Below are 10,342 nucleotides of genomic sequence, written 5' to 3' on the forward strand. Positions count from 1 at the left end.
TTTATTAATATTATTTTTTATTAATATTATTTTTTATTAATAGTATTTTTTTATTAATATTATTTTTTATTAATATTATTTTTTATTAATATTATTTTTTTATTAATATTATTTTTTATTAATAGTATTTTTTATTAATATTATTTTTTATTAATATTATTTTTTTATTAATATTATTTTTTTATTAATATTATTTTTTATTAATATTATTTTTTTATTAATATTATTTTTTATTAATATTATTTTTTTATTAATATTTTTTTTTATTAATAGTATTTTTTATTAATATTATTTTTTATTAATATTTTTTTTTTATTAATATTTTTTTTTATTAATAGTATTTTTTATTAATATTATTTTTTTATTAATATTATTTTTTTATTAATATGATTTTTTATTAATAGTATTTTTTATTAATATTATTTTTTATTAATATTATTTTTTATTAATAGTATTTTTTTATTAATATTATTTTTTATTAATATTATTTTTTATTAATATTATTTTTTTATTAATATTATTTTTTATTAATAGTATTTTTTATTAATATTATTTTTTATTAATATTATTTTTTTATTAATATTATTTTTTTATTAATATTATTTTTTTATTAATATTATTTTTTTATTAATATGATTTTTTATTAATAGTATTTTTTATTAATATTATTTTTTATTAATATTATTTTTTATTAATATTATTTTTTTATTAATATTATTTTTTATTAATAGTATTTTTTATTAATATTATTTTTTTATTAATATTATTTTTTATTAATATTATTTTTTATTAATATTATTTTTTATTTTGGAAAACGTAAAAAAAAAGTTTTGAAGATTTCAGATTTTTATTTAATTTTTGGGGACATTTTTTTGGGGGGGAAATGAAACAGTAAAGTGTGTTGTTGTTGTTGTTGTTGTTGTAAAGTGTGTTGTTGTAAAGTGTGTTGTTGTTGTTGTTGTTGTAAAGTGTGTTGTTGTAAAGTGTGTTGTTGTAAAGTGTGTTGTTGTTGTTGTTGTTGTTGTAAAGTGTGTTGTTGTAAAGTGTGTTGTTGTAAAGTGTGTTGTTGTTGTTGTTGTTGTAAAGTTTGTTGTTGTAAAGTGTGTTGTTGTTGTTGTTGTAAAGTGTGTTGTTTGTGTGTTTGTGTGTGTGTGTCCAGGCCGCCCCCGCTGCCCCCGATCCGCGGCTCGCCCAGTGAAGCCGACCTCACCGAGTACATGGTGTGACCGACCACAGCGCCCCCTACAGGCCCACGCAAAGCACTCTGGGAAACGGAGTCCAGCCTTAAGCCACGCCCACTCAGGACTGAAGCCTCTGAGGTGTCGTCTGTCCTGGGGAGACTGGACTCACTGTGAACTCTTTTACAAACAGACTTTTCTTTTCGCTCTGAGCTTCATTAAACGCTTTTCACACCGAGAGTCACTTCCTTTGTGTTTAATGAAACAGGAGCTTTTTCTACTTGTGGAAATTCATTTATGTCTAACTATAATAATAAGAAGAATTAAAGCCGCAAGCGGCATTTAGAGGCCCTCGCGAGCAGCGTTGGCCGGTTGGCGCACGCCGTCGCACGCCACCGCAATAACCGGGGGGCGCTGCCGCGCCCTACGTGGTTAAAATGAAGCTGCCACCCTCGGTCGAGTTTAGAAAACAGCAAAGGCTAGAAACGGCGCCTTCGGCGCCAGATCACACAATATTTCCCAAAATGGCCGACTTCGTGTGGGTTGCCTAGCAACCACGTAATGTACTTTTTTGTTCGGACAGTCATGACGAAGGTGTGTACCAATTTTTGTTTGGCTACGCCAAACTTTATATCGGGTCGTTGCCATGGCAACACAGCAGGGAAATGGGCGTGGCCATAATTTATTTTTTGATCGAGGTCACGTGACGGATGTCTGTGCCAAATTTTATTTGTCTACGACAAAGTTTACTTTTTTTCTCCATTCATTTTTATTCGGTGCTCTGCAGGGGGCGCTATCTCGCCCATTTTCAAAATTCCCATATCAAAACATCCGGGGCCGACGACTCGACCAACGATTCAAGTTTCACTAAAATCGGCCACAGTATGTGCGAGTTATGACTCTTCGAAGGTGACGGCGAACGCCGAAAACGAACGCCACATTAATGGCGTTGCCATGACAACACCGGAAATCCTATTAGAAAGTTTTTAATAACTTTTAATGCCCCACATGTGTAGATGATCTGGAGCGACCGGGGAGTCGCTGCGTTCAACGCCCTAGGACGAGTTCGTTTTTGAAATTTGGAGATGTGAAAGTTTTTTTTTTCACCTTATTGAATTTAGGGCAAAAATCCAATACGAGCGCGTTGCGCTCGTATTGGGGTAAAGTGGAGATAATGTGCTCGGTTCAGGCGAGGGTTAAGGGGTTAAACAGTTTAAACGAGGCCCAAAGCTACAACACAATCCTGTTCGGCCCGGCCACCAGGTGGCGCTGCCACAGCCCCGTCAGCTCTGTAACGTTTACTCACACTTTCCCGAGTACGAGTACAGATACTTCATTACTTTACTTTACTACATCACTCACGAGGAAGCGAAAAGTCCTGAAAGATAAAACTGAGAAACTGATCCAGGAAATCTCAGTTTAACCTTTAACCCCTGAGGGCACTTCCTCCAGTTCAGCTTTACCCAAATCTGAAGGGTTACAGCCCATAGGAAGACCTACAAAACTGACGGTAACTTATTTGTCATTTTTTTGGTAAATTTTTTGACACATTTTTGTTACTTTTTTCATCAGTTTTTTATCAATTTTTTGTCATTTTTTATCACATTTTTGTAAATTTTTGTGTCACATTTTGTTGCATTTTAGTCTTTTTTTGTCCATTTTTTAGCAAATTTTTGTCATTTTTTTCTCAAATTTGTATCACATTTTTGTCACATTTTTGTCACATTTTTGTCACATTTTGTCACATTTTTGTCATTTTTTTGTCATATTTTTGTCTTTTTTTGTCATTTTTTGTCATTTTTTGTCATTTTTTGTCAATTTCTTGTGACGTTTTTTCCGCTTTGTTTTTGTTGTTGTTGCTTTTTTCACACATGTTTGTAGTTGTTTTTTCTGTGGCCTTTTTGCTGCTTCTTCACCACCTCATGATCATGTTTTTTGTCGATTATTTAAACACATACATCACTATTACTCGTTTTCGTTTCTATTTTTTTTTTCACTCCGCTTTTAGATTTGGGTAAAGCCAGCCTGGTGAAGTGGAAAGTAAGAGGTTAATAAATCACAAACAAACACAGCTGTAGGGGGCGGGGCCTTTACCGTCCGTGCATTTCCCGTAAACCCCGCCCCCTCTCTACAGAACCCGGAGCTGCCGCGCACGAGGAGCCCGAACTCTCCCGAACTCTCCCGAACCCAGACCCGAGCAGACCCGAACCGGACTCTCCTGACCCGAGGTGAGACTCTTCTCTCTGACTCGCGCTTTAGTTCCGTTTAAAACAGACTCGAGGAACCCGGAAGTGGGAAGAATCTGCGTCAGAGCGCGAGGAAACACAACGCCTCGAATCTGTTACGTTTAAACTTCCACGAACGTAAATGCGTCACGTTTTGTTTGTTTGTTTCCTCTGAGCGCGTGAGTGTTTTTTACTCAGAAACAGTGAATAAAGTAAAAAGTACCTGCTACTCGAGTACTGTGAGTAACTGAGTATATTAGTCACTACATTTTAACCTCTGACCCCACGTGTTCGCTCGGCTTTACCCAAATCTAAAAGCTTCTAGAAAAAAAAGCGTCAAATCGAGGATGAAAACACAACAATAATGTGACAAATCCGATCAGTTTTTCAGATGAGGCGTTTTCTCTGGGACTTCATGGATTTGGGTAAAGCCGAGCTGGAGAAGGCGGGACTTAAGAGGTTTAGTAACTCGAGCTAAAGCCAGAATTTAACCCCTTAACTCCCGCCTGAACCGAGCACAGTTTCAACAGTTTGGCTTTACCCCAATCCAAAAGCTTCTGGAAAAAAGGTGAGAAAATAGTGACGGAACTGAGATGAAAACATTGATGGAAATGTGACAAAAATGTCAGAAGAAATTAATAAAAATGTGACAAAAAATGATAAAAATTTGATAAAGAATTGATGAAAAAATCACACAAAAAACTACAAAAAATGAAAAAAAACGACAAAAAAATGACAAAAAAAGACAAAAAAAGACAAATAAATTGACAAAAAAATGGACAAAAAATTGACAAAAAATGACAAAAAAATGACAAAAAATGGAAAAAAATGACAAATAAATTGACAAAAAAATGGAAAAAAATGAACAAAATGAAAAAAAATGACAAAAAAAGGACAAATAAATTGACAAAAAACGACAAAAAAAATGAAAAAAATATGGAAAAAAAACCGACAAAAAATTGACAAAAAAATGACGTGAGGAAAAAGATCCATTTAGATGAGTTTTGTAGGTCTTAGCTTTCAAATGAGGCGTTACACTGGCCTACAGGATTTGGGTAAAGCTGAACTGGAGAAAATGCTCTCGGTTCAGACGGGAGTTAAGAGGTTAAAGTCTGTTTCCAGACTGAGATCTGTTCTTACCTTAGACGAGTTCACGTGTCTGCTCGTCATGCGTGTCCTCAGTCACGTTAGCACAGGCGGCGTTAGCATTTAGCCTCTTTAGCTCCAAACCAGGGGAACTGTATTGCCAAACTACTCCTGGTATTATTACGCCTCACAATATAGTTCCCCTGGTTTGGAGCTAAAGAGGCTAAATGCTAACGTGACTGAGGACACGCGTGACGACCAGACAGGTACACGTGAACTCGTCTAAGGTAAGAACATATCTCGGCCTGTTCCTTTAAGAGGTTTGTGTCGGAAAAGGAAACTGCTTTGATTTTTACTATTTTAGTTTAGATTAAAAAATAAGTCAAACTTTAGTGAAACTTGGCTTTATTTTTAAACAGTAAAATGTCAAACCAACAAAGGTGAAGTAACTGATGAGTAACTGAGTAACTGAGTAACTGATGAGTAACTGATGAGTAACTGAGTAACTGAGTAACTGATGAGTAACTGAGTAAATGATGAGTAACTGAGTAACTGAGTAAATGATGAGTAACTGAGTAACTGAGTAAATGATGAGTAACTGAGTAACTGAGTAAATGATGAGTAACTGAGTAACTGAGTAAATGATGAGTAACTGAGTAACTGAGTAAATGATGAGTAACTGAGTAACTGAGTAAATGATGAGTAACTGAGTAACTGATGAGTAACTGAGTAACTGATGAGTAACTGAGTAACTGATGAGACACTAAAGTAAATATCCGAGCGTTTCCAAAGAAAAGGTCAGAAACATAAGGAAATATGATTATAAGATTTACTCCCTGTGGATAAAGTAACTATAATTTTACTCAAGTAAGAAATACTTCATTACAAAACGACTGAAGGAGAAGTAAAAAGTACCATGTGGTGAAACTAATCACAGAAGTACAGTTACTTCAGAATGGAGAGTGGGATAAAATATTAGTCATAAAAAACGAGGGAAAACAATTTGGAAAATTTGGGGAAATCGGGTTAAAAATAAGAAATAATGTAAAGGATGTTGGGCAAAAAAATTATGAACAAATGAGGAAAAATTAGGGCAAAAACATTTTGAAAAAACTAAATGAAAAACTAAGCAAAAATGAAAAATTGAAGGGAAGAAATGTTGAAAAAAAAGGAAAAAATTATTGGGCAAAATTTGTAAAAAACAAACAAGTGACTTCCTTTACTCCTGTCCCTGGACCGACAGCATCAAAACCTGGATCTAAAGAGAGGAATTCATTTTTTCCTTTTTTCAATTTTTTTATTTTTTCATTTTTTTCATTTTTCAATTATTTTTAAATTTGTTGTGTTTTTTTAATTTTTCCATTTTTAATTTTTTTTTCCATTTTTTTCATTTTTTCATTTTTTCATTTTTTCATTTTTTTTCCATTTTTCCATTTTTTCATTTTTTCCATTTTTTCAGTTTTTTTATTTTTTCATTTTTCCAATTTTTCAATTTTTCAATTTTTCCATTTTTTCATTTTTTTTCAATTTTTTCATTTTCCCATGTTTCCATTCTTTCTGGTTTTGTTTGTTCAAAGTAAAGCCACTGCTGTCGCTGTAATTCCTCTCCCGTCCACAGATGGCGTCGTCCACCATCACGCGTGTTGGGGGCGTGGTCATCGTGACCCAGGTGATCCCTCAGAGCGAGCTGAACGGCGTGGCCCTGAAGGACACGCCCGCAGAGGCCGCACAAGCCCCGCCCCTCCCCGCCAAAGCCCCGCCCCCCGCCCCGGAGAAGCTGGACGCCATGACGACCACGTTCCTGCGCGGAGAGCCCGTCATCATGGGGGTGAGGCCGCGTGAGCGCCCCCTGCTGGCCGCGCTCATGACTGAGTCTGTCTGTGGTGTTTCCAGGTGTTCCAGCTGTTCCTGGGCCTGATGTGCGTGCTCTTCAGCCTCACGGCGCTCTTCCACCGGATCCTGCTGCCGCACGCTCCCGTCGGCGCCGCCGTCCTGGTGAGAAACGCCGGTGTTTATCTGGGCTTTGGACTGATGTTTATCTGGGCTTTGGGCTGGTGTTTATCTGGGCTTTGGGCTGGTGTTTATCTGGGCTTTGGACTGATGTTTATCTGGGCTTTGGGCTGATGTTTATCTGGGCTTTGGGCTGATGTTTATCTGGGCTTTGGGCTGATGTTTATCTGGGCTTTGGGCTGGTGTTTATCTGGGCTTTGGACTGATGTTTATCTGGGCTTTGGGCTGATGTTTATCTGGGCTTTGGGCTGATGTTTATCTGGGCTTTGGGCTGATGTTTATCTGGGCTTTGGGCTGATGTTTATCTGGGCTTTGGACTGGTGTTTATCTGGGCTTTGGGCTGATGTTTATCTGGGCTTTGGACTGATGTTTATCTGGGCTTTGGACTGATGTTTATCTGGGCTTTGGGCTGATGTTTATCTGGGCTTTGGGCTGATGTTTATCTGGGCTTTGGACTGATGTTTATCTGGGCTTGGGACTGATGTTTATCTGGGCTTTGGACTGATGTTTATCTGGGCTTTGGACTGATGTTTATCTGGGCTTTGGACTGATGTTTATCTGGGCTTTGGACTGGTGTTTATCTGGGCTTTGGACTGACCTGATCCTGATCCTTCTGTTTGTGCAGTTCATCGTGACGGGAGCCGTGACGCTCAGAGCCGCCAAGGCCACCACGCAGTTCTCGGTGAGCGCCTCCTCCTGCACCTCCACATCCACCTCCACTTGAACCTCCTTCTCCTGAACCTCCACCTCCTCCACATCCACCTCCTCCTGAAAATCCACCTCCATTTCCTCCACCTCCTCCATTTCCTCCTCCTACATTTCCTCCTCCATTTCCTCCTCCATTTCCTCCTCCATTTCCTCCTCCTCCATTTCCTCCTCCATTTCCTCCTCCTCCATTTCCTCCTCCATTTCCACCTCCTCCATTTCCTCCACCTCCTCCATTTCCTCCTCCTCCATTTCCTCCTCCTACATTTCCTCCTCCATTTCCTCCTCCTCCATTTCCTCCTCCTCCTCCATTTCCTCCTCCTCCATTTCCTCCTCCTCCTCCATTTCCTCCTCCTCCATTTCCTCCTCCACTTTCTCCACCTCCACTTCCTCCACCTCCTCCACCTCCTCTATGTTTTTAAAGTTCCGGTTTGTAAATGTGTCTCAGGAGTTGAACCTCTGAACCCTCTCCTGAACTGAGCACATTTTCCCCAGTTCGGCTTTATCCAAATCTAAAAAGCTTCTGGAACAAAGCGTCCAAACGGCTGCGAGAGGCTGTGAGCTCCGGGGGGGGGTAAATGTTTGTAGAGCTCGTCGTCGACTCTACAATGACACTGATCTGATGTCACTGTTGTAGAGAATAAACGACATCATCCCTTAGCAAACGTGTTTCCTCTGACCTCTGACCTCTCTCAGGTGCGTCTGGCGGCCGGTTGGAGCATGCTCAGTTCGCTCCTCAGCGCGGGGGGCGTGGCCTACCTGAGCTGGCTCCTCGCCGGGCCCCGCCCCACAGAGCGCCTCTGTGACGGGCTGGATTATTATCGCTGTGTGAACTTCAACTACGGCCTGTGGAGCCTCGACGTGAGTCCCAGGGCCCTGACCCTGTAGTGAGATTAGCATTACCTTAGCTGTTAGCGTTAGCTCACCTGTTTGCATTAGCTTTACTGTTAGCGTTAGCTCACCTGTTAGCGTTAGCTCACCTGTTAGCATTAGCTCACCCATAAGCATTAGCTTAGCTGTTAGCGTTAGCTCACCTGTTAGTGTTAGCTCAATTGTTAGCGTCAGCTCACCTGTTAGCCTTAGCTCACCTGTTAGCATTAGCTCACCTGTTAGCATTAGCTCACCTGTTAGCATTAGCTCACCCATTAGCATTAGCTTAGCTGTTAGCGTTAGCTCACCTGTTAGTGTTAGCTCAATTGTTAGCGTTAGCTCACCTGTTTGCATTAGCTTAGCTGTTAGCGTTAGCTCACCTGTTAGTGTTAGCTCACCTGTTAGCATTAGCTCACCTGTTAGCATTAGCTCACCTGTTAGTGTTAGCTCACCTGTTAGCATTAGCTCACCTGTTAGCATTAGCTCACCTATTAGCATTAGCTCACCCATTAGCATTAGCTCACCTGTTAGCATTAGCTCACCTGTTAGCATTAGCTCACCCATTAGCATTAGCTCACCTGTTAGCATTAGCTCAATTGTTAGCATTAGCTCACCCATTAGCATTAGCTCACCTGTTAGCATTAGCTCACCTGTTAGCATTAGCTCACCTGTTAGCATTAGCTCACCTGTTAGCATAAGCTCACCCATTAGCATTAGCTTTGCTGTTAGCGTTAGCTCACCTGTTAGTGTTAGCTCAATTGTTAGCGTCAGCTCACCTGTTAGCCTTAGCTCACTTGTTAGCATTAGCTCACCTGTTAGCATTAGCTCACCTGTTAGCATTAGCTCACCCATTAGCATTAGCTTAGCTGTTAGCGTTAGCTCACCTGTTAGTGTTAGCTCAATTGTTAGCGTTAGCTCACCTGTTTGCATTAGCTTAGCTGTTAGCGTTAGCTCACCTGTTAGTGTTAGCTCACCTGTTAGTGTTAGCTCACCTGTTAGCATTAGCTCACCTGTTAGCATTAGCTCACCTGTTAGTGTTAGCTCACCTGTTAGCATTAGCTCACCTGTTAGCATTAGCTCACCTATTAGCATTAGCTCACCCATTAGCATTAGCTCACCTGTTAGCATTAGCTCACCTGTTAGCATTAGCTCACCCATTAGCATTAGCTCACCTGTTAGCATTAGCTCACCTGTTAGCATTAGCTCACCCATTAGCATTAGCTCACCTGTTAGCATTAGCTCACCTGTTAGCATTAGCTCACCTGTTAGCATTAGCTCACCTGTTAGCATAAGCTTAGCTGTTAGCGTTAGCTCACCCATTAGCATTAGCTTAGCTGTTAGCGTTAGTGAGACTCTAACCCTGTAGTGTCTCTGTTTCTCCGGTTGCAGAACATGGTGATGGGCCTCCAGGGCCTGTTCCTGGTCCTGCTGGTTCTGCAGTTGGCCTTCTCCCTCACGGTTTCCTCCTTCTCCATCAAGGCAGCGCAGCACCGCCCCCTGCAGGTGAGACTGGGAACTGCAGCTCAAGACTGATCACCATTTCCATCCTGTAAACCCTTCTGTTTCCTGTTTCAGATGGTTCTGTCTGAGGCCGGGAGCGACGAGAGTTTACTGCACAGCCCCTGAACGCACCACGAGGAGAGGGGGAGGGGCCTGAGAGAGGGAGGGAGGGGCTTGAGAGAGGGAGGGAGGGAGGGGCCTGAGAGAGGAGAGAGGGAGGAGAGAGGGATGGGCCTGAGAGAGGGAGGAGCCTGAGAGAGGAGAGAGGGAGGGGCCTGAGAGAGGAGAGAGGGAGGGGCCTGAGAGAGGGAGGAGCCTGAGAGAGGAGAGGGGGAGGGGCCTGAGAGAGGGAGGGAGGGGCCTGAAGGAGGAGAGGGGCCTGAGAGAGGAGAGAGGGAGGGGCCTGAGAGAGGAGAGAGGGAGGGGCCTGAGAAAGGAGAGAGGGAGGGGCCTGAGAGAGGAGAGAGGGAGGGGCCTGAGAGAGGGAGGGGCCTGAGAGAGGGAGGGGCCTGAGAGAGAGAGAGAGGGAGGGGCCTGAACGAGACTTCTAGAGCGCTTGCTTTTACGTTTTATAAGCACTTTTCGGTCGAGCTGGGACCGTTTTTCGATACCTGTACTTTAACGATACCGATACCGATATCTAGAACCAGAAAACAGAAGAATCATGTGTGGAAGATCTGCAGATTCACAACATCAGGTTCATCTAAAATGTCAATTTATTTGAGCTGAAACAACCAAGTGTGTTTTAATCCTGGGTCTGAAGAGAAC

The 10,342-nt window shown here is 41.1% G+C and overlaps 2 protein-coding genes across 2 annotated transcripts in view; both read left to right on the plus strand.

Moving 5' to 3' along the window:
* Positions 1-1,424, plus strand: part of adam15 (ADAM metallopeptidase domain 15) — a gene marked incomplete at its 5' end in the record, with an annotated part of 19,222 nt that extends 17,798 nt beyond the window's left edge. The window contains one exon of the mRNA XM_079583354.1: positions 1,160-1,424. Coding sequence (XP_079439480.1) covers positions 1,160-1,226 — 67 coding nt within the window. The 3' untranslated portion in view covers positions 1,227-1,424. The remainder of the gene's footprint in view (positions 1-1,159) is intronic.
* Positions 1,425-6,097: 4,673 nt separating this feature from the next.
* On the plus strand, positions 6,098-9,785 carry LOC306982911 (membrane-spanning 4-domains subfamily A member 4A-like). Its single transcript, XM_079583353.1, has 6 exons — positions 6,098-6,317; positions 6,383-6,484; positions 7,125-7,181; positions 7,901-8,065; positions 9,464-9,577; positions 9,650-9,785. Exons 1-6 carry the CDS (start codon positions 6,108-6,110, stop codon positions 9,698-9,700), a joined length of 699 nt encoding a protein of 232 aa, XP_079439479.1. The 5' UTR covers positions 6,098-6,107; the 3' UTR covers positions 9,701-9,785.
* Positions 9,786-10,342: the final 557 nt, after the last annotated feature.

Source organism: Gobius niger (assembly GCF_951799975.1).
Source record: "Gobius niger genome assembly, contig: SCAFFOLD_103, whole genome shotgun sequence".
NCBI classification, from domain to species: Eukaryota; Metazoa; Chordata; class Actinopteri; order Gobiiformes; family Gobiidae; genus Gobius; species Gobius niger.

What these genes read in the sequence shown, in the direction of transcription:
- LOC306982911 (XM_079583353.1), top strand. Translation starts at nt 6,108, where the DNA reads ATGGCGTCGTCCACCATCACGCGTGTTGGGGGCGTGGTCATCGTGACC. An exon ending in AGGCCACCACGCAGTTCTCG is followed by an intron (nt 7,182 to 7,900) that starts GTGAGCGCCTCC and finishes GACCTCTCTCAG; the next exon opens with GTGCGTCTGGCGGCCGGTTG. An exon ending in CGCAGCACCGCCCCCTGCAG is followed by an intron (nt 9,578 to 9,649) that starts GTGAGACTGGGA and finishes TTCCTGTTTCAG; the next exon opens with ATGGTTCTGTCTGAGGCCGG.